Source organism: Solanum stenotomum, chromosome 5 (assembly GCF_019186545.1).
Source record: "Solanum stenotomum isolate F172 chromosome 5, ASM1918654v1, whole genome shotgun sequence".
In the NCBI taxonomy this organism is placed as follows: domain Eukaryota; kingdom Viridiplantae; phylum Streptophyta; class Magnoliopsida; order Solanales; family Solanaceae; genus Solanum; species Solanum stenotomum.
Genome location: NC_064286.1, coordinates 55089578 through 55112798, shown reverse-complemented (window position 1 = coordinate 55112798; position 23221 = coordinate 55089578). Strand labels below are relative to the sequence as shown.

Genomic DNA, 23221 nt, shown 5'->3' with positions numbered 1-23221 from the left:
TCAGCTACACCATTGTTTAGGACCTCTTGGAATTCAGATTTCGGCTTTAGTTCTTGCTCTTGTTGTTTTCTTGTTGTTCGTCGGAATTTTGGGAATCACGTCTCGATGGTGAAAGTTTGTTTCCGTCCTGCTCGTAGCCGTCCGAGTTTCGCTGTCTAAAAGAAGGTAAAAACCTCTTCTCTTAGCCTTGTTTGTTTTGTAATGTATCCCTTTGTTTTTGCGCTTAACGGAGATTTCTTAGTCTGGACCGAAATTATGTTTTTGTTGTTGAGCTCGTTGAGGTATGGATAAGCATACTTGATGTTTCTCTCCTTTCGTTTGGATTGTTGTTAGTTGCTCTTGCGCTAGTTAGGACTTTTTGAATGATGGAGCTTCTGATTTTCGTTTCGTTTTCTCATATTTATCTTTCTCTATGTTTAAACTCATTTAGTGGTAATCTAGTCAAATAACATTTTTAGCTCCATCATCTAAGCTGGTCACACTTTTCTTGTCTGTTTGAGACTATATCTCCTCACGGTTTCCTTTTGTTTTTGTGTTTAGAGGATAACTATGCGCTAAATACTTTGTTTGTCATTTCTCTGCTTTCGTTTTCAGTAGTAAAAATATTGTTTGCGCATCTAAGTTCTCTTCTTTTTCCTATTATTATGTCTCTCCCTTCTGTTTGGTTCGACGTCAAGATGATTTAGCTGTTAAGCTCGGTGGATCATAAATGTTTCTATTTCTTTAAATGTCGGAGTTTATTTACGTTGATTCTCCGGCAGTTTGTTTATATTTAGTTCCCTGGAAATTGTGTGTCAATTGGGCCAAATTTGGAAGCATGACTACATGTTACTGTTAAGTTTTTTTCATTGCTATATCACCAGCATGCTTGGTTTCTTTATTGATGCTTGTAGTATAATCTGCTCTTATTTTCTTCCCCCCTTGAATAACCTCTAATTTTATTTGTCCAAGTATATGTGTTTGTTACTTTTAGGTGTTGAAAGTTGCTTAAATTGTCGGAAGTTGCTCTAGTTAATTTTCCAAGTTCCCATATGCCATGTAAAAGTTAGTTTGAGCCACATATTTTATTTATGTAGCAGCGATTCATTAAAGATGTATTAACTTCAAATTTCTTTTCTTTTTTTTTAAATGATAGTAATATAAATCAACTTCCTAGCATTGCATATCATAGCATGTATTTATTTATGATTTGCATTAGTGAAGTTTGCTTTAATTTTCAAGCGTGTATTATTAATGTATCCTTGTAAAAAATCTAAATGTGTGTCCGTCGGATTCCTATAGTCATTGGGTATGGAATTAGTTTATTTTATACTACTGATTGATCTAATTTCTTGGTTCCTCTAAATATTATGTTCTTTCCCTGATCCTCTTTGTATAACATTGATACGGTGAACAAATCATATGCATCTTTGCCTTCTTTCTATTCTATGTATCTTGGTTGTATTGTATAAATTTAAAATGTCCTCCATGACTAATTCTTATCTTGTTTTTTTTTGTGGTTTTTCTATGCTTGAATCCGCCTTGGGTCCTCATGGACTTCTCCATTCCCCTTTGCATTCCGATTTGGGCAGTGAAAGCCCAAACTTGCTCTTCTTGCTCGAGTTGGCCTCACTACTAGGTTAGTGAAATTGATGTACAGGTTGAAAACAACGAGATAAATGCTGAAAATTGAATTTTCAACGTCCGAAAAAGTCAAAAATAGGCTGATATACCTGCTGTATACACTATACAGCCGGAAAATACGAATACGGTTTAAAAAATGAAAATACAACTTGCAGGGGTCCCAAACAGATTGTATACATCTGGTATACGGTTCAATATACAGGAAAATAGGCCAAAACAGGACCCATATACAAAAATATACCTTTGATGTATACACAGGTCTTTGGGGTGGAAATCGGCCTAAAGTCCAATAGATTAGGCCCAAATTTGACATGCTCTTCCTTTCCCTCCTTTATTATTTTATTGTATTTAAATAATACTTTGATTATCTTATGATTTAACTTAATTAAATTCCCCGAGAATGGTCATTTAATTTTATTTTCGAATTAAAGTATATATATTTTTTTTACTTAGTTTTTATTTTAATATTAGTCTTGTTGACATTTTATGAACTATTCCCCTTTAGAAAATTCCCCTTTAGTTCATTCCCCCTTAAGATAAATAAAGTGATAAAAATAATAATAGTAATAAATAAATAAGTTAAAATAAATGAGTTCTTTTACTTAGTTAAAATTTAAAAATTAGTCAAAGTAAATGAGTTCTTTTATTTAGTTAAAGTTTTCAAAATATTAGTTGAAGTAAATAAGTTCTTTTACTTAGTTAAAGTTTTTTTTTTCAAAAAATTAGTTAAAATAAAATGAGTTCTTTTACTTAGTTAAAATTTTAAAATTAGTCAAAATCATTTTTAGTCAAATCGCCGGTCAACCACAAGTTAGCGGGCGCATTTCGAGGGCCTAACACCTTCTCGGAATGTACATTGAACTTCGGACCCTTTTTTATTTTCAATTGATTTTATCTGTTTAAATCTATTGAAAACCCCTTTAAGATTTTTCTTAATTTTTATTAAAAAATTAATTGGCGACTCCGTTCTTTTGGAAATTTGATTTCTCTTAAACCATAAGTTTGATCGATTTTTTGAAAAATTAGTCATTTTTCTTTTATTTATCTTTTCGAATAAAACAGAAATGGCGACTCTGTTGGGGATTTAATTAAGTTCTAACCATAAGATTTGGCTTATTTGACTGATTGTTATTAATTGCTGATTGTTTATTTGCGCTGAACGTGTTTAAATTGATATAACTATCATTGCATTTCATGGCATATTCTCTCGTATGTATAGTATATTAAAGGATGGTTTTGCGGAATCGCAACCGGACTTTTTTATACTCAATCCTTTTTCGAAACGATCGGCAATTTATTGGTTCATCATGCGTCCAATGGTTGTCGTGAGTTTCAGCCTAAGTTGTCCACATGGGTTCTCGGTCTTTCAAAGCCACTCTTAGTCAACTAGTGTAGAGCAAAACCAAATCTCAAATTTAGAGCATTTTGAACTAAGTTGACCCAACACCCAAGGCGTGTTGGGCCCATTAGAAGCCTACCTTGTGTCTATTTGGCCCATTTTCCAATAAAAAGACAATCATACTTATGTGTTAATTGAAGGATGTATATGTATTTTTAAAACAAATCAATTATCTATGGGGTGGGGGTAGCTTACCTTTGTCTGTTTTTCTTGTAGAAAGAATCCAGTACATGAGCCTCTGAGGACCCGGATGGTGACCATACCACATCCCTACTTACAAGTTTGGTGGAAATTTATGAACACAGAAGACAGGAAGATAGTTCAAAGACACATAGGTCATCTCCCGTCATTAATGGAAATGGTGGCCTATCCCGACATGATTGGAACAATGGTTAAATTTTGCGACAGCGACAGCATGGTATTTCGGTTCGGGGAAGTGGAAATGACACCGATTATTGAAGAAACCCTTGTAAGTTACGAAAGTGTCAGTATGTGCAACACCCGAGAAGGTTGTTGCCTTGGTGCCGAGAGAAACTCTTATCCGACCAAAATTTGTTATTAAAACGGTTGTTACTCAAGGCATGACTAGATCTGGCAGGTGCTACACCCCGAAAGAATTAGCCCAAGGGGGGCAGAAAAAAGATTAGACTAAAAGGCCGATTAGTGAAGCTGAAGCCGGAGAGTTCTGGAGGAAAATGCAGCCGAAAGATTATTCAATTGTGAAGAATTTGGAGAAGACACCAGCTTAGATTTCTGTATGGGCTTTGTTGATGAGTTCACAACTGCATAGGCAAGTTTTGATGAAGGCCCTGGATGATACTTATGTGCCCGTGGGTACCAGCAGTGACAATCTAGCAGCCATGATAAACCACGTCATCCGAGGACACCGAATTAGTTTTTGTGACGAAGAGCTGCCCTTTGAAGGCAGGATACACAACAAAGCTCTGCACGTCACCACCATGTGTCGAGACAAGATATAAATAGTGTCTTGGTCGATGACGGATCCAGTCTTAATATTTGCCCACTTTCGACTCTAAGGTAGCTAAAATTTGATTTGGGAAAGCTTCACCAGAACCAAGTCAATGTGACGGCTTTTGATGGAGTGCAAAGAGACACATTGGGTGCAATGAACTTGGATATTCAGGTGGGTCCTGCGGAATTCAACGTCGAGTTCCAGGTGTTGGATATCAACACCAATTACAACCTGCTTCTAGGAAGACCGTTCATTCAAATGGCTAGGGCTGTGCTGTCTACCCTTCACCAACTAATGAAGTTTGTTTAGAAGGACCAGGAATTGGTCATTTATGGTGAAGGGAGTCATTCCAATGGGTATGCACCAATCGTTGATGATGTCTCTCGAGGTTGTGATTTCTACACGGTGGAGCTGGTAAATGCCATCGAAGATGACTTGGCACCACAGCCTCTTATGTCTACCGTGTACAAGATGATTGCTACCTTCATGCTCCAGAATGGTTTCGAACCAGGTTTCGGATTGGGGAATCACTTTCAAGGAATCGTCGAGCATATCTAAATTCCTGCCAAACGAGCAAGGTTTGGTTTGGGGTATGTCCCCAAAGATGCTGACGAAGCAGAGATGAAGAACAAGAGTATTGATCAAGCATTGGCCATGTCAATTCCTCATCTGTACCAGTCATTTTCGATACGAGAAAATGTCAACGATATTGGTCTCGAGAAAGGAATCTGGGGCCTTTTTGAGGAGATTAATGTGGTCATCGAGGAAGGGCTGGGACATCAGGCATCCGTGATGCATAACCTGAGGAGCGATTGCAGAACTGGACCTCCACACCACTCCTGATTTCCTGCTCATCTGGGTAGAAAAGACATGTCTCTTTGTTTGTTTTAAAATCGGTGGTAGTCCGGAAGAGGCCCGAGACCCACCCTTTATGCAACTGTTATTTGTTTAAAGCTTTTAAATTCCCTTGTGATGTTTAAAAAGGCAAAATGGCCCTCGGCCATGGCCAAAGTTTGTGCTTGTCTTTCAATTCAAATGAAAAGCCTCTTTTATCGAAATTTGTTTGTTTACTTATCTGTTTATATTTTACTTTCCCAACTTTGTTTGTTTATGAATTCAGTAATATTAATTTAAAACCTGCCAAAGTCATGTCATGAACCGAGTGAGTGAAATGAGGCAGGCGATGATGAGTGCGAGGAATATAAAGAAGAAAATGAGGTACCCGAACATGTTGCTGAGGAGTTTCGACAATTCGAGAATCAATACAAGCCAAATCTTAAAGAAACTGAAACTGTGAATCTCGGAGATGAGGAATATGTCAAAGAAGTCAGAATCAGTGTCTATCTGACTGAAGCCCAAAGAAGAGACCTGGTTCGTTTGCTCAGGGAGCACATTGATGTATTTGTCTGGTCTTAAAAGGATGCCAGGGCTGAGCACGAATATGGTGTCCCACAAGTTGCCGATCAATCCAGATTTCATCAGTCCAGTAAAACAAAAGACTCGGAAGTTCAAGCCTGAGTTGAGTTTGAAGATCAAAGAGGAGATCACAAAGCAGATCGAATCCCAAGTAGTGGAAGTGACGCAGTATCCGACTTGGTTAGCTAATGTTGTTCTTGTTGCCAAGAAAGACGGAAAAATAAGAATTTGTGTCGACTATAGAGATCTCAACAAAGCTAGCCCGAAAGATAATTTCCATTGCCAAACATTCACATTCTTATTGATAATTGTGCTAAGCATGAGATGCAGTCGTTCGTGGATTGTTATGCGGGCTATCACCAGATCTTGATGGATGAAGAAGATGCAGAAAAAATAGCTTTCATCACGCCCTGGGGGTATATCATTATCGGGTGATGCCTTTTGGTCTCAAAAACGCTGGTGCTACTTACATGAGGGTTATGACGATCATCTTTCACGATATGATTCACAAGGAGATCGAGGTGTATGTAGATGATGTTATAATCAAGTCCCGCGAAAGTTCAGATCACTTGACTCACTTAAGGAAATTCTTTGATCGTCTACGCCGATACAATTTGAAGTTAAATCCCGCCAAATGTGCTTTTGGGGTGCTAGCCGGCAAGTTGTTGGGATTTATAGTTAATAGGAGAGGCATTGAGCTTGACCCTTCCAAGATCAAGGCGATCTAAGAATTACCCCCTTCGAAGACCAAGAAAGAGGTGATGAGTTTTTTAGGAAGGTTTAACTACATTAGTCAATTTATAGCTCAATCCACCGTGGTGTGTGAGCCTATCTTCAAGTTGTTGAAAAAAGATGCCTCGACCAAGTGGACCGGAGAATGTCAAACTGTTTTTGATACCATCAAGAACTATTTGTCCAATCCACCGGTGTTGGTCCCTCCACGAGAAGAGAGTCTATTATTGCTATAGTTGTCAGTCTCAGAAAATGCATTGGGATGCGTGCTTAGTCAACATGACTAAACTGGGAAGAAAGAGCGAGTCATTTATTACTTGAGCAAAAAGTTCACTCCATATGAGGCTCGTTACACTCTTTTGGAGAGAACATGTTGTGCTTTGACTTGGATCGCTCAAAAATTGAGACATTATTTGTCTTTTTATACCACATACTTTATTTCCAAGATGGACCCGTTGAAGTATATTTTCTAGAAAGCAATGCCGATCGGGAAGTTGGCAAAATGGCAAATACTTTTGAGTGAGTTAGACATTGTGTATGTGACTCAGAAGGTGATAAAGGCACGAGCCTTGGCTGATCATCTTGCAGAGAATCCAGTTGATGCAGAGTATGAACCGCTCAACACTTATTTTCCCGATGAAGAAATAGCATTTATGGGCGAGGATATTTTTGAAGCGTACCCCGGATGGGGAGTATTCTTTGATGGAGCGGCGAATCATCAAGGGAAAGGTATTGGAGCAGTCTTAGTGTCAAAATCTAGTCAGCACTATCCTATAACGGCTAAACTCCGATTTGAATGCACGAACAACATGGCTGAGTATGAAGCTTGCATCTTCGATCTGAAAATGACAATTGATATGAATGTTCACGAGTTGCTGGTTATTGGAGATTTAGATTTGCTGATTCATCAGGCTCAAGGGGAATGGGCCGTGAAAAACCCAAAGATCACACCGTATGTGCGGTATATACAGAAGTTGTGCAAGCGATTTCGCAAGATTGAGTTCAGACACACTCCCAGGACACAAAATGAGTTGGCCNACAATTGATATGAATGTTCACGAGTTGCTGGTTATTGGAGATTTAGATTTGCTGATTCATCAGGCTCAAGGGGAATGGGCCGTGAAAAACCCAAAGATCACACCGTATGTGCGGTATATACAGAAGTTGTGCAAGCGATTTCGCAAGATTGAGTTCAGACACACTCCCAGGACACAAAATGAGTTGGCCGATGCTCTCGCCACCATTGCTTCAATGATTAAACATCCAGATACAAGTTATATTGATCCCTTGGATATACAGGTAAAAGAGCAGTTTGTTCATTGTTCACATGTTGAAGCAGAACCAGATGGTTTGTCTTGGTATTTTGACATCAAAAGGTATTTAGAGATCGGAACTTATCCTTAGAATGCAACGTTCAATCAGAAGAAGTCGATACGTCGTATGACCCTTAATTTCTTTGCAAGTGGGGAAATCTTTTATATGAGGACTCCAGATTTAGGTCTTCTTAGATGTGTTAATGTTAGTGAAGTCGCAAAGCTTCTTGAACGGATACATGTTGGAGTTTGTGGTACTCATACGAATGGGCTCACTTTAGCGAGGAAGATCCTCCGAGCCGGTTATATTTGGATGACTATGGAACATGATTGATGCAAGTTTGTGCAGAAATGTCATAAATGTTAAGTGCATGGTGATTTGATTCGAGTCCCGCCTAATGAACTCAATGTTATGAGTTCACCTTGGCCTTTTGTAGCTTGGGACATGGATGTCATTGGTCCAATAGAGCCAGCCGCCTCTAACGAACACAGATTCATTTTGGTTGCCATTGACTACTTCACTAAGTGGGTGGAAGCAGCTTCGTACAAGTCGGTAACCAAGAAAGTTGTAGTTGATTTTGTTCGCAACAATTTGATATGTAGGTTTGGAGTGTCAGAATCCATCATCACCGATAATGGAGCGAATCTCAACAGTCACTTGATGAAAGAGATATGTGAACAATTCAAGATTACTCACTGAAACTCAACCACCTACCGTCCCCAAATGAATGGAGTTGTAGAAGCTGCCATCAAGAACATAAAAAAGATTTTGAGGAAAATGATTGATAAACGCAGAGGTTGGCATGAGATGTTGTCATATGCTTTGTTGGGTTACCGAACGACTGTCAAAACATCAGTTGGAGCTACTCCATATTTGCTAGTATATGGAACAGAAGCAGTTATACCTACAGAAGTTGAAATACCTTCATTGAGAATCATCCAAGAAACTTTATTGAGTGATGCTGAATGGGTTCGCAAGCGGATCGATCAGTTAACATTGATTGATGAGAAGAGAATGGTTGTTGTTTGTCATGGACAACTTTATCGGCAGAGAATGATTCGTGTTTTTCACAAGAAAGTAAGAGCCAGAATATTTGAAATTGGTCAGTTGGTTCTCAAACACATTTTTCCTCATCAGGATGAGTACAAAGGGAAATTTGCACTAAATTGGAAAGGACCCTACATGGTTTGTAAAGTGTTATCTGGAGGTGTCTTAGTCCTGTCGGAGATGGATGGCACCGAATGACTGAAACCAATCAACTCAGATGCTGTCAAGAGATACTATGTGTGAAGCTTCAGTTTGTATTTTCTGTCACTTCCTTGTAAATGTTCCATTTGCTTGTAATCACTTTGTTTAAATTTTTATCCCTTTTGTAATGAACTACGTCTGACCTGAATTCTCAAGAATGAGATACGTAGACGGCCTATGTCGGCCTCGGTCACCCCTTTATCCCCTTTTAATATTTTCCCTTGTAATGAACTACGTCTGACCTGAATTCTCAGGAAAGAGATACGTAGGCGGCCTATGTCGGCCTCAGTCACTCCTTTATTTCATTGTTCTTAGTTGTTGTAGGTTTATATTTCAGTGCTTATTCTTGTAGATCTATTATTGTGTTATAAAGGAATCAAATCAGTTAGTGTCTTTAACATTGAATCTGTGTTGTAGCTAGAGTTAGCTATGGTGAGTTAGTGAAGTCTAAATCGATTAGGGTTAATTGATTTAGTAGGCAACAGAGTTGTTGCTTTGAAACTTGTTAGTAACAGAGTTGCTACAGTGAGGGGGAAGGGATTTAGAGTTAAATTCCTAGATTGCAAAAGCTTGTAATCTGAATCTTTGCTCCTTGATGATAATGAAGTTGAGTTGAGATCCTATGAGTGCAGGTCATGGTTTTATCCTCCCTTGAGCAAGGGGTCGGGTTTCCACGTAAACTGCTTGTGTCATTTATTTTAACGCTTTTATTTAAGTTACTGTTCCATCTGAGTCAAGGGACCTGGTCCATTGACGTATAGTGGATGCATACATTCTATCAATAGTGAACCCCAAATGAAATAACAAGATTCAAAACTGACTTGTTATAAGAAATGACAAAAAGAATCCAAACTAGCAAACATCACAATTACAATTTTTTTGGAGAGCTTGACTCCGAATTATTTTGGAGGTATGGTTCGGTCCCTCTTGTGTTTCCACCTTTCTGATGAAATACAACATGTACATTTAGGCGATAGCCTATTAATTTTTTAAAAAATCACACTTACAATTGAAAATAAACAAATTCTTCAAACAATTATTTCATCAGCACTTGTTAATTAATTAACCTTCCTGCAGTTGACACGAATTTGGCCTCGCTTTCCGGTCAATGGCTTGATATCACCCATCTTAATCATAGACTCAGCAAAATCTTTCGAAAACATTCCTAAGTTTTTACTATATTTCTCAACAAGACCATCGGTCTTTCCTCCACTAAATAGTGCTTGATCAGAATGTAAAAGCCCTTTCTTGGACCTTAAGTCACTAAAATATTTTGAGTCGAAAAGAGCTGGTGTTGGATCAAGTGGAGCAAGATTGGAATCACCTCCACTACGTGGACAATTTGCTTGGCGTTGTCTTCTAAAGGTGGGATCAATGTTAGTCTCATTGTAAATGCGATTCCTGAAGGTGAAACATTGAGCAAACCCTAGTGTATGGGAACCGGAGAGAGCAACGAGGTCTTCCTCATCCAAACCTTGCTTCTTGAAGTTTTTGATAAGTGCAGCTAAGTCCATAAACGGAGTCGGAATATTGTCGTTCGCCGCGGTTCTACTTGCTGTAGTCGAGTCTCTTCTTCCGAGTTTCACTTTCCAACTTGGTCCATGTAGCTGTTCATGTAAAAATATCATGTTAAGAAACAAATTCATAATTAAGCTAGAGAAGTATATAGTTATTTTAAGATAATAAGGGAGTAGTAATAATACGTACAGCAACTACAGAGTCACGAGCTGCAACAGCTAAGATGTCAGCACAAGATACAACTGGACGTCCACAAACTTTATCAACCTCTGATTTAATTTTATCAATCACCTCAAATCCTCTAGCTGAATTGTTATTAGCACGAGAAGTCTTTTCACTATTAATAGTAGAAGTTTGATCAAGAAGAATCGAAGCATCACAACCCTGCATTTAAAAAGAAGTAGAAGAATTAATAACGACGTATATATATAGCAACCAAAGTACCAAATATTAAGTGGGAGATAAAAAAGAAACTCACATTAACGAAACAATCATGAAAATGTAAACGTAGCAAAGAAGCACCCATTCGTCTCTCTTTTCTGACTGCATCCTCAACAACCCGTTTAATGGTTGGTAAAGCTTTGGGACAAATATGGTGGTAGAAATCATCGGACAAGTCCGAAAACGCCATGCCTGCTAGAGAAAACATGACTAACACATAAATAAAGAGAAAGCTACGAGAAGCCATTTTTTTTTTAATGAAGTTGTACACTTCTATTTGTTGTTAATGATTATGAGTGATGATATATGAGAGTAATATCTGGATGTATTTATAGGTCAATAAAAATGTCTACGAATGAGCCAACTTTGACAATTTCTAATTAAGAGGACAATTCATGCACGAAATGTTCAGACTATGTAATTTATATCAATTATTTTTAATGCAAATTTAGTTGGGGCTGCGTCTCTCGTTTTATGATTAATTAAAATAAAATATAACCTGCTACTTATTAGGAAATGTGTAGATTAAAATATATCAATTTTGACTTGACATTTATATAATTGTACGTTGTAGTTTCCACTTTGTGTAGCGGAAGCATTTTTTTAATGATTTTATCTGCTGGATTTTGTGTGTGGTTGGTGTGTGGTGGGGTGGGGGCTGCGGAGGAATATTCCAAAACCAATTGAAATTTTTAAAAATTATTCTCAATTATTTAGGAAAAACATATATTAATCTATATATTGCATTGAATAGGCCAGTAAAAGGGGGTAAGACATTTTCTACTAGAGTTTCCTGTTTATAACAATGCTCGAATAGAAACTAGTAACTAAAGATAACAAACAATTGAAAACTAAGGGTGTGTTCGGTTGGTCAAATATGTTGAAAAATATTTTTTTCTAAGAAAATCAGTTTTTTTAAAAATGAGTTTTCTAATGAAAGTAGTGAACATAAATTTTACTAGTGACATTTCACATTGATTGTGTCCTTTCCATCCTCCAACAGACCTCATTTCCAACCCCACATTAGCCCCTACCTCCCTACCCTCACCTCATTTTCTTTTATGGTTCATATTAAGTTGTTTCACCTTGAGTTATGAACACTCGAAGGTGATGGGGGTTTGGCTTTGACCCCCTACCCTGTGTATTGATAATTATGGTTACATAAATGGGTGGATGTGAGTCTTACCTCCACAACACATGACCTCTCGTAGTATTTTTCTGAATTTATATAAATGTTTTAAGGATAATATAATTTTTTGTGCTTATCTATACTAAAAACTAAAAAATAAGTAGAAAATTCACTTATTCTCTAAAAACATTTTCCTTTATACCGAGCACAACCTAAGAACCACTTTCTACAAGGATATATATATAGCGAAAAGATTTACTTCATGAGAATGGTTATTTAGACTGATATTACATAAGAAAATTGTTAAAGACATATATAACGAAATAAATATAAATATGTTCTATTTAACAATTTAAATTTATAGATGAAATAATCATATATTGTCAGTATGATATCAGAGCAGGCATCGCTACCCACTGTCCAAAAAAATAAGGCCGGCATGTGAGCCAAGTGGTGTGTTGATCAAATAAATATGTTCTCTTTCGGATAACCTAAGCTCCCATGAGATATATAGTCAAACAATTCGAAAGAGTAATTAAAGAGTTTTGCACATTAATTAATACTAATATTATATTACAAGAAACTACCAACTCTAGATTTGGATCATTCATTAACTATTTATAATTTAATTCAATAGTAATCAATCATATGACACTTGCCGTACCGCACTCACCAAAACTATTTTTTAAAAATATATGCTGAAGAAATTATGCAATCAGTAGATCAACAACTATGTTTGAATAATATGTTTTGTGTATCTTTAATTTTGTCAACGCATTAATAAAGGTTTTAATAGTATCATGTTTCTGCATGCATGAACATATATTAATTGGAAAATGAGACTGATGAAAAACTGTACTAAATTGAAGTCGCTAGAGAAAATGTCATAAATTTAGCTCCTTAATTATATACTTATTAGTTTTAATCCTTTAAATATTTTAAAATTATCAAATAATTTGGTCTTTATCTATTCTTTTAATATCAATTGCTTAGGTTTATATTAACGGAAATTATGCTTCTGTAAAATTAAACTTTTAACCCTTTTTTTTCAATTGTTTCTATCTCTCTGCTACTTTTTCTTCAAATTACTCTTATGAAAAGGATCATAACCTCAAAAATTCAAAATTAAATTTATGAAGAAGGTAGATATTAGATATTAGTCCTAATGTTATTCAATGAAGGATAAAATGAAGCATATTATTGTTGTTAATGATTTGCTAAAAACCAGATTAAATTCGACAAAACTAAATTTTTTTTATCAGCTAAACTAATTAATTGTAGATAATTCCAGAGCCTGTTCTAGACTACTTTTGCTAGAGTTCCATTGAACTCAATGGTGCATCATGTGTGACTTTTTGCTGGATGAAATAAGATGCACGTCCAATTCTGGATGTAATTTATATATTAAAAAGATGTGTTTAGCCAAAAATAAAAGTGCCTTTAAGTAGAAAAGTTGTTTTTTTTGTTACTAGCGATAAGCTATAAATTTCTATTTTCTTCTGAAAGTAAAGCAAAAAAATTATAGTACTTTTTTCATTTTAAATTATTTTTTCAATATATTTTAACTTGATAAGGAGTCTAAAACCTTAAAAAGGACTTTTGAATCTTGTATATTTAAATTAAAAATTTGTTAAATATATCAAAATGTCCTTTAATATTATGATATTAACATGCGATCAATGTGAAAAATTGAAACTAATAAAAGAGTTGCTAATTAAAAAGGTAACGAGATATACACTTTTAAGCGGAATAAAAAGAAAAATAGGACAAATAAATTTAAATGGAGAAAGCTATAGTGTAGTGACAGGTCTCCTTAAAGTTAACTTTTACATCTGAAGTTCGAATTCTGGCGTGAGCATTTCATTTTTTTAGCTTTCTTTTTCATTTAGTTTCAGTTCCTAATTTTCTCACTTTTTTTATAAATAAAAAATCGTGCTAAAAATGTGCATTTGAACCCAAAAAAGTTTAATTAAGGTCCAAATTCCTAAAAGGCTAAATCACTTTTCACTTCCCAAATTCCTATTTTTCGAATCCTGTGAGTGAAAATCCTGAATCCGCCATTACTGGTATTTATTTATCAAAACTCTAGTCAGCTGTCTTATCCCTTTTCCCTAAAAGTTAGTGCACTAATAATATTGACTTAAAAAGATTCATTCCATACTTTCAATCATACAATTCATGAGTGATTGACTAACTTAAACTTGGTCGACATATGATGTCTATTAATCAATACTCGTGTTATTATACTCATATTATACGAATTTAGCAGGTCAAGGCTTATCCCGACCTAACCCTTCCCAATTACAATAATCCTAAATCTATCAGCAAGACATCTTTGAAGTATGGCAACACGACAATGTTTTTAGGTTTAGCAACTCTCAAAAGAATAAGGCAGACATTGACAAACTCTAACAACACTTTTTTTTTTTTAAAGTAATGCAATTTACAAACTTCCCTGATCCTTTTGAAGGATAATATTATTGTATCCGGCACTAATAATGGTGGATGCCAATGCTATGCATCATTGTAAAAGTAATCGGGAAGGGGATTACAATGTGGAGAATCGAACCTTCACCAATAAGGTCGGAGGTTAGGTAGTCAAACCAACTGATAACAAGAGAATATGTTTGAGTTTAGAAAGTATTTATTTTCTACAACAAATAGGAAAAGGGGCTAGTAAAACACGATATCCTTTTTAACAAGTGCTCCTGCACATATTTGAAATATAAAATAGATAAAGTGTAAGAAGAAGGAAATTAAACCAAAAAAGAAGAATATATTCGAAAAATAATATTAAAATAAAACTTTGAAAAATCAATGTAATTATCAAAAGTATTCTTATTTAAGAATTGAAATCTTCATATCAATAATTATATTGAATTATATGTTGATCGAATAATTTGAGACTTTGGTATGATCAACACAAGTAATAGTTTGTCCCACTCTGTATAACAGGGCACTTATTTATTAGTTTTTCTTTTTGCATAAGTAGACAAAAAGCGCTTTTAGAAGAAAAAGAAAATAAATTTACCCTCCTCTTTGACTTTTATTTGAAGCTATTACTTTTTACTTTTGTTGGTAGTCGAATGATGAAACAAATGATTAGGATTTGAAAACTGAAGAAAGATATAACAATTTTCTCCAAGGGTATGACCAAAAGGTTACTCATGATAAAAATGGTTTCTTTCGATTGATATTATATTATATGAGGGAGGGAAGTAATCGTGGATAATATTTTATATTGGGGCATCTAACAACTACTAATTGACAGCCAAACAAAACATAGTATTCCTTCGTCTTAATTTAATTTATACGATGTAGTTTAATTGATGCAGTCCCTCAGTTTTTTACGATTTTTATCACAAAACTTGAAGAATAAGATCGATTTTTGAATGCAAATTTGCAGTTGAAGAGTATAAATATAAATGATGAAAATATTTCATGAACGAGCATGTGAGGTTGAGTGATAGAATTGACCAAAGTCATAGAAAAAACCTGGGTTCGATTATGAATACCTACATTTTGTATGTATATCTTTGAAAAATCGATCGACCACGTTCGTCAATTTCACGAAATCGGCAATGTACACACTATAGTCAGTCGCCGTTGATTTTCACTCATTTTTAGTAGTGATAGACTATTGAAAAACGTCTATTAGAGGCCTAAAGGTACTGTTGCAAAGAGATGTATTTTGTGGCCTATATATGGCACTCTATTGAAAATAATATATATTTTTATTCTTGTTGCATATGACTAATCATTTATTATTGTGATCATGCATTCATAGTCATAGTCATGGAATGTGATGCCAATGTAAAATTTTGATTTGCATGCTTGAGGGGGAACTATTTTCGGTGGATATATGAACCTCACGAGTCCTCCATGGATCCTATCTCATGACAACATTGCATATAATTCTCATTTTGCATTGCTTTGCACTTTTCTTGTCTAGTTATTATTGAAATTTGAAACTCCGATTAGTTGTCTTATCCTTTTTTCCCTGAAAGTAAATCAAAAGGAAATAGGAACTCATTCATTCAAAACACATGTTGCATTTATTGAGCAATCAAAACAACAAGATACAATATCTCGATAATTAACAAATTACCACACAACTCTACAATGTCTCTCCATTCACAATTAACTTATTTTATGGAACAGAGGCTCTTGAGTAAAAATCACAATTACGCTGAAAAACAATCAAATTCTTCAAACAATTATTCATGAATCAACATTATCTTAGACGTTCACCTTCCTGCAGTTTACGCGAATTTGGCCTTGATTCCCTGTCAATGGCTTGATATTTCCCATCTTAATCATAGACTCGGCAAAATCTTTAGAGAAACTCCCGAGGTTGGTACTATATTTCTTAACAAGATTATCAGTTTGACCGCCATTAAATAGTGCTTGATCAGAGTGCAAAAGTCCTTTCTTGGACACCAAGTTACTAAAATATTTTGTGTCAAAAAGAGCTGGAGTTGGATCTAGTGGAGCAAGGTTGGTATTGCCTCCATTGCGTGGACAATTGGCTTTGCGTTGGCTTGCAAAAGTGGAGTCGATGTTAGAGTCATTGTAGATACGATTCCTGAAGGTGGAACACTGAGCAAATCCTAGAGTGTGGCCACCAGAAAGAGCGACAAGATCTTTCTCATCCAATCCTTGCTTCTTGAAGTTGTTGATAAGTGCAGGTAAGTCCAAAAATGGAGGTGGGATATCATTGTTTGCTGTGGTTCTACTTGCTGTAGTAGAATCCCTTCTTCCTAGTGGAACTTCCCATGTTGGTCCACCTAGCTGTGTTCATCAAATATCCATCCATTATTTTAGAACTAATATAATAATAAATTGACAAGATCGAGTAAAATGAATAACTTACTGCAACTACAGAGTCGCGAGCTGCAACAGCCACAATGTCTGCACAAGACACAATAGAACGTCCACAACATTTATCAACCTCTGACTTGATTTTGTCAATCACATCAAATCCCCTAATAGAATTGTTATTAGGTATTGCAGTCTTTTCACTGTCAATAGTAGCCGTTTTGTCTAGAAGAATTGAAGCGTCACACCCCTGCATTTACAAGAAATTATATATTATCTCATGAATATAAATTTGTAATATTGAAAAGAGGAAAATAAAAGAATCTCACATTGACAAAACAATCATGAAAATGTAAACGTAGCAAAGAGGCACCCATTCGCCTCTCTTTCCTGACTGCATCCTCAACAACTCGTTTTATGGCAGGCAAAGCTTGGGGACAAACATGATTGTAGAAAGAAGGTGAAAGAGAATCTGAAAGTGCCATGCTTGCTAGAGAAAACATGACTAAAACATGAAGAACAAAGAAGCTATATTTCAAAGCCATTATATCTATTGCTATAGTTTATGAAGTTGCTACACTTTTATGTGTTGTGCTTTGGTGTGCTTTAGAGTGTAAAATGTGTGTGTATTTATAGTTAGGACAAATGTTGACTATGGCAACACGACAATGTTTTTAGGTTTAGCAACTCTAACAACACTTTTTTTTTAGTAATGCAACTTACCAACCTCCCTGATCCTTTTGGAAGGATGGTATCCTTTATACATACAAAAAGATATGAAGCAAATGCAAGATATATATTACTACATAACTCTATGTTCAAATATTTTCATTTTATTTTTTTGAAAATTGTTGTGCTGCCAGTGCTAATAATGGTGGATGCCAATGCTATGCATCATTGTACAAGTAATCTGGAGGGAGAAACAGGGAGGAGATCTGTGGGGAATTGAACCCTCACCAACAAGGTAGGAATTCAATTAGTCAGCCAACTGAGCTACACAATTGTCCTGAGAACAAGAGAATAAGTTTTAAGTTTAGAAAGTATATATTTTCTACAACAAATAGCTAGGAAAGGGGGCTAGTAAAACACAAAATCCTTTTTAACAAGTCTTCCTGCACATATTTGAAATAAAATAGATGAAGTGTAAGAAGAAGGAAACCAAAAAAAAATAGAATATATTCGAAAATAAAAATAAAATAAAATTTGAAAAATTATTGTAATTATCAGAAGTATTCTCATTTGAGACTTTGAAATATTCATATCAATAATTATATCGAATTAGATGTTGATCGGGTAATTATTTGATAAGCGCTTGTTCATTAGTTGAGACTTTGGTATCAACACATGTATAGTAATTTGTCCCACTTTGTATAGCAGGGCACTTATTATTTATTACTCTATAATTAGTGTTTCTTTTTAGCATGGGTGGAAATAAAGGCTTTTCGAAGAAAAAGAAAATAAATTTAACCCCTCCTTGACTTTTATTTGAAGTTACTTTTTTAATCTCTTTGATACTCTAATGACGAAACAAATGATTAGGATTTGAAAATTGGAAGAATGATATAACCATTTTCTCCAACGGTATGACCAAAAGGTTTACTTCATGATAAGAACGTCTTTATTCGATTGATATTATATTATATGAGGTGGGGAGGGAAGTAATCGTGGATAATATTTTATATTGTGGCAACTAACAACTACTAATTGACAGCCAAACAAAACATCGTTTTTGTCTGTCCTAATTTATACAATGTAGCTTAATTGGATATATAATTTTATTAAAAACAAATTGTGGTCTAAAATAAATCATAGATATTTATGTGACTATAAATCATCATCGCATTAGGGATAAAAATGAGTGTTTTAAAGTTACATTGCTACTATATATATTGGAATATGTCATCCTTTTTTAAGCTGGCTAAAATGGAAAGCATGCCATATAAATTGGAATAGAAGGAGTACTAATAATTTGTAAAATGTACATGTCGATATAAAAAATATAAAAATAAACTAGATATGATGTGTTTGACACGAAAAAATGCTTTACTGGAACATAAGTGACTTTCTTATTTATTTTTTAATATTTGATTAGTAAACAGAAATATACCAAAAGCATTTAATATAATATAGACAAATACTATGAATCTATGGAGATTGGAGTGTGATGAGGAGGCAATTTTACTAAGTTTGTCATATTTAAGAACTTGTTTTATTTGAAAAAATAATAATTTAATCCACCAAACATTGAAAAATTAGAAAACGTCTTTCAAAAATTATCTCCATATATATATACCAAACGCATTTAGTGTGGACTATATTATGAAGGAAAAAAAGATCTTTTGAGTAGTTGTACAAAATGTCAACGCTAACAACATGGAAATAAAATAATTGTAAAGAAGCAATTGGTTAAGACTGATGTTGAAGGTCTTAATTAGTTCCTTTAAGTAATAGAGTTGAATACTATTGTCACAACTATATTTTATTGTATCATTCATTAATCATTACTTATTCTTATAATTTATAAATTAATTGAAGACTATATATATAATATGATCCCTTGGCATAGCGTGTGTCACCGAAAAATCCTTTATAATATATAGTAATAAAATATGATGAAGAAGAAGCACGATCAGTAGATCAACAACTACGTTTTAATACTACACTTTATGTCTCACAATTAAGGTGCATTGGTTCTGCATGGATTGACATATGTTGATTTATTTATTTTTCGAGGGTATCAAATAATGAGTTAAACTGATATATCATATATTTGTATTTCTTTGGTTCTTTTGTTTAGTCGGTTCAAAAATTTTGAAAAATATTTTCTATGCCAAAATAAATTATTATTATTAGTATTATTTAATTAAACCATCCATCTTGGTATTTACCTCCCGTAGTGAAGGAGGGTAAAAGTATCAATAGGGTCGGGTCAACAATAAAGTGTACCCTTGCGGATTAGGGGTGGGGCATATCGGGTTAGCTTGTCGACACAAATTATTATCATATTATGAAGTCATGATTTGAATATTGCAATCAATTTATATTTTTAAAAAATTTAATGATTGAAAGATTAAAATCTCATAATACTAATGTTGGGAAATTTGTAAATAGTAAGGGATGAAGGTACTCCGTCGTTTTAATTTATTTTTCTTTTTAGTCCGTTAAAAAAAATTGTTTTTTTTTTCTTTTTCTATAATTTCTTAAATAATTTTTCACATGACATATTTAAGACCACAAAATTAAACGATATTTTGATGTAAGAAAATTATTTCTTAAGCTTCATTAAAATATAAATCAGATAACTATATTAAAACGAAGAGAGTATGTTTTATTTCTCAAAAAATCCCCTTACGGCCGTTTGTCCCTGTAAATTTTGGAAGAAAAAAATAATGTAAATCGGACAGACTAGCTCAAGGTTATGACCGTATAAAGTTTCTACCATTTATAACTTTTTACTTCTATTGCTTACTGAGAAGGCTCAATGCCTATAAAAATTAGCCATCCGGTTTAGGGCCCCAGATTCGAGGGCCTCCATTTTTTAGTTATAACAGAATTATTATAAGAATTTTTTAATTAAAAAAAAGTATATTATCTTTCTTTTAATTCGTTTCGATACATAAAGAATGTTTCTTTTTTTTTTTTATCAATTTTTAAACTTAACTTCCAAATGACATGTATAAGATCACAACTCCACAAGATTAAAAAATACTTTGGTTGGTATATATATATATATATATATATATATAGTTTAAGACCATAAAAACATAAAGTTTTTTAAGAAGAAATAACTTAGTTTTCAAAAAATAATCAATAGTACTGAACCTAGTTACGTTGTATTATCATGATATTATGTTGAACAACAAGGAGTTGATCGATTCTTAGCAGGGAGAAAGATCGGCAATATAGAAGCTACTCCCTCCATTTTAAATTAATTAAATAGTTGAGGAAATTTCACACCCTTTAAGAAAAGAAGATTAAGACATAAATTACTAAATGAGACATAACTTTTCATTTTTATCCTTATTAATTATTGTCAAATTTATGATTAAAATAATTAAATATTAATTAATCACTAATTTCAATACTAACTAATGAAAGGATAAAATTGAAAGAACAGTCTAAAATTAGTCTTGAAAATTGAACAATTTGGTTAATTTTTCAATTAATTTGAAATTGAGGGAGTATGATTAAGAAGGAAATGATACTTATGATCAAGACATTTCAAAATAATCAATAGTACATCAAAGGTAATAGGAACTCATGATTCATTCAAAACACATCCTGGATTTATTAAGCAATCAAAACAACAAGATACAATCTCTCTCTTATTAGCAAATTACCACACAACTCTACAAAGTCTCTCCATTCACCGTTAACTTCTTTTATGTAAGAGAGGCTCTTCATTAAGATCTTTCACAATTACAATTAAAAACAATAAAATTCTTGATTAACATTATCTTGATTAGTTCACCTTCCTGCAGTTTACGCGAATTTGACCTTGTTTCCCTGTCAATGGCTTGATATTTCCCATCTTAATCATAGACTCAACAAAATCTTTAGAGAACATTCCTAAGTTTTTACTATATTTCTCAACAAGATCATCGGTCTTTCCTCCACTAAATAGTGCTTGATCAGAATGTAAAAGCCCTTTCTTGGACCTTAAGTCACTAAAATATTTTGAGTCGAAAAGAGCTGGTGTTGGATCAAGTGGAGCAAGATTGGAATCACCTCCACTACGTGGACAATTTGCTTGGCGTTGTCTTCTAAAGGTGGGATCAATGTTAGTCTCATTGTAGATGCGATTCCTGAAGGTGAAACACTGAGCAAATCCTAGAGTGTGGCCACCAGAGAGAGCGACGAGATCTTTCTCATCCAATCCTTGCTTCTTGAAGTTGTTGATAAGTGCAGGTAAGTCCAAAAATGGAGGTGGGATATCATTGTTTGCTGTGGTTCTACTTGCTGTAGTAGAATCCCTTCTTCCTAGTGGAACTTCCCATGTTGGTCCACCTAGCTGTGTTCATCAAAAATCCATCCATTATTTTAGAACTAATATAATAATAAATTGACAAGATCCAGTAAAATGAATAACTTACTGCAACTACAGAGTCGCGAGCTGCAACAGCCACAATGTCTGCACAAGACACAATAGAACGTCCACAACATTTATCAACCTCTGACTTGATTTTGTCAATCACATCAAATCCTCTAATAGAATTGTTATTAGGTATTGCAGTCTTTTCACTGTCAATAGTAGCTGTTTTGTCTAGAAGAATTGAAGCGTCACACCCCTGTATTTACAAGAAATTATATATATTATCTCATGAATAGAAATTTGTAAGTATGCAAAGAGGAAACTCACGTTGACGAAACAATCATGAAAATGTAAACGTAGCAAAGAGGCACCCATTCGCCTCTCTTTCCTGACTGCATCCTCAACGACTCGTTTAATGGTTGGCAAAGCTTGGGGACAAACATGATTGTAGAAAGAAGGTGAAAGAGAATCCGAAAGTGCTATGCTTGCTAGAGAAAACATGACTAGAACATGAAGAAAAATGAAGCTATTCGAAGCCATTTCAAATGCTATATAGTTTATGAAGTTGCTACACTTTTATGTGTGCTTTAATTTGGTGTGAGGAAGAGTGTAAAATGTGTGTGTATTTATAGGCAGGAAAAATGTTAACTATGCCAATACAACAATTGTTCTAGGTTTAGTAATAATGTCATTCTTTTTAATATTCTCACCTCTTGGAAATTGAAAAGTTTAATTATATCGAATTACATGTTGATCAAATAATTATCTGATAACAGATTGAGTTCATTAATTAGTTGAGACTTCGGTATCAACACAGATAGTAATTTGTCCTGCTCTGAATAGCAGGGTACTTATTGAGCTTTTCTTTTTGCATATTTGGATAAAAGGCTTTTAAAATAATCGAGATTGTATTGATTTTTTCAAAGATACTTTCTACTTGTTGATACTAAGATTTAAAAATTGACGAATGATGAGGAAAGGAGACAGTAATTGTGGATAATATTATATTTTGTGGCGACTAACAACTAATTGACAACCAAACAAAAAATTGTAATAATTTGTAAAATGTATATATATATACATATCGAAATATAGAAAAAGAAATAACGATGTGTTCGATACGAAGAAAAATGATTCTCTCCGGAAAATAATTTTCTTACTTAATTTTTGATGTTTCATAACTAAACAAAAAATAAACATCCTTTGTATTTATACTAATTGTGTCAACACTAACAACATGCAAATAAAATAATTGTAAGGAGGGTATATAGCTATTGGTTGATTAAGATGTTGAAGGTCTTAATTAGTTCCTTTATGTAGTAGGTTGAATAATTGTCACAGTTATATTTTATCGACTCATTCTGTCTGGGGTAAACGTTGTTTGGACATGTGGCGACACGAGAGGAAGGACACGTGGCGCCAATGGGTTGTTTCGATCCCCGACAAGATTTCGGATCGACAATTCAAAAGGTGAAACGTGTAATGTGTGGAAATCTGAAGTTTGAAGAATGAAGAATGAACAAGGAACAATCCAAGAGCCCGAAGTATGCCATGGAGAGTACAAAAGGACTTGGGTCC

The 23221-nt window shown here is 34.3% G+C and overlaps 2 protein-coding genes across 4 annotated transcripts; both read right to left on the bottom strand.

Annotated features, from left to right (window-relative positions):
- Positions 1-9561: 9561 nt before the first annotated feature.
- On the bottom strand, positions 9562-10965 carry LOC125865279 (cationic peroxidase 1-like). Its single transcript, XM_049545486.1, has 3 exons — positions 10702-10965; positions 10413-10607; positions 9562-10312 (listed from the first exon to the last, which is right to left on the bottom strand). Exons 1-3 carry the CDS (start codon positions 10909-10911, stop codon positions 9764-9766), a joined length of 954 nt encoding a protein of 317 aa, XP_049401443.1. The 5' UTR covers positions 10912-10965; the 3' UTR covers positions 9562-9763.
- A 4884-nt stretch (positions 10966-15849) lies between these two features.
- Positions 15850-22251, bottom strand: LOC125865273 (peroxidase 2-like). 3 transcript variants are annotated; one of them, XM_049545480.1, is made up of 4 exons: positions 21971-22251; positions 21705-21899; positions 21109-21622; positions 16021-16070 (listed from the first exon to the last, which is right to left on the bottom strand). In XM_049545480.1, the coding sequence occupies exons 1-4, from the start codon at positions 22181-22183 to the stop codon at positions 16033-16035; spliced, it is 960 nt and encodes a 319-aa protein (XP_049401437.1). In that variant the 5' UTR covers positions 22184-22251; the 3' UTR covers positions 16021-16032. The 3 variants fall into 3 exon arrangements, with proteins under 3 accessions (XP_049401436.1, XP_049401438.1, XP_049401437.1); XM_049545479.1 differs by lacking the exons at positions 21109-21622; positions 21705-21899; positions 21971-22251 and adding exons at positions 16667-16861; positions 16941-17205 and having other exon boundaries at positions 15850-16584; XM_049545481.1 differs by lacking the exon at positions 21109-21622 and having other exon boundaries at positions 15855-16584.
- Positions 22252-23221: the final 970 nt, after the last annotated feature.

Bases quoted from the DNA above. Each gene is read 5' to 3' on its own strand.
- LOC125865279 (XM_049545486.1), bottom strand. From the start codon at position 10,911: ATGGCTTCTCGTAGCTTTCTCTTTATTTATGTGTTAGTCATGTTTTCT. The intron at 10,608-10,701 runs GTGAGTTTCTTT...TTTTAAATGCAG, and splicing joins TTCATGATTGTTTCGTTAAT to GGTTGTGATGCTTCGATTCT. The intron at 10,313-10,412 runs GTACGTATTATT...TTACATGAACAG, and splicing joins CTCGTGACTCTGTAGTTGCT to CTACATGGACCAAGTTGGAA.
- LOC125865273 (XM_049545479.1), bottom strand. From the start codon at position 17,156: ATGGCTTTGAAATATAGCTTCTTTGTTCTTCATGTTTTAGTCATGTTT. The intron at 16,862-16,940 runs GTGAGATTCTTT...TTGTAAATGCAG, and splicing joins TTCATGATTGTTTTGTCAAT to GGGTGTGACGCTTCAATTCT. The intron at 16,585-16,666 runs GTAAGTTATTCA...TGATGAACACAG, and splicing joins CTCGCGACTCTGTAGTTGCA to CTAGGTGGACCAACATGGGA.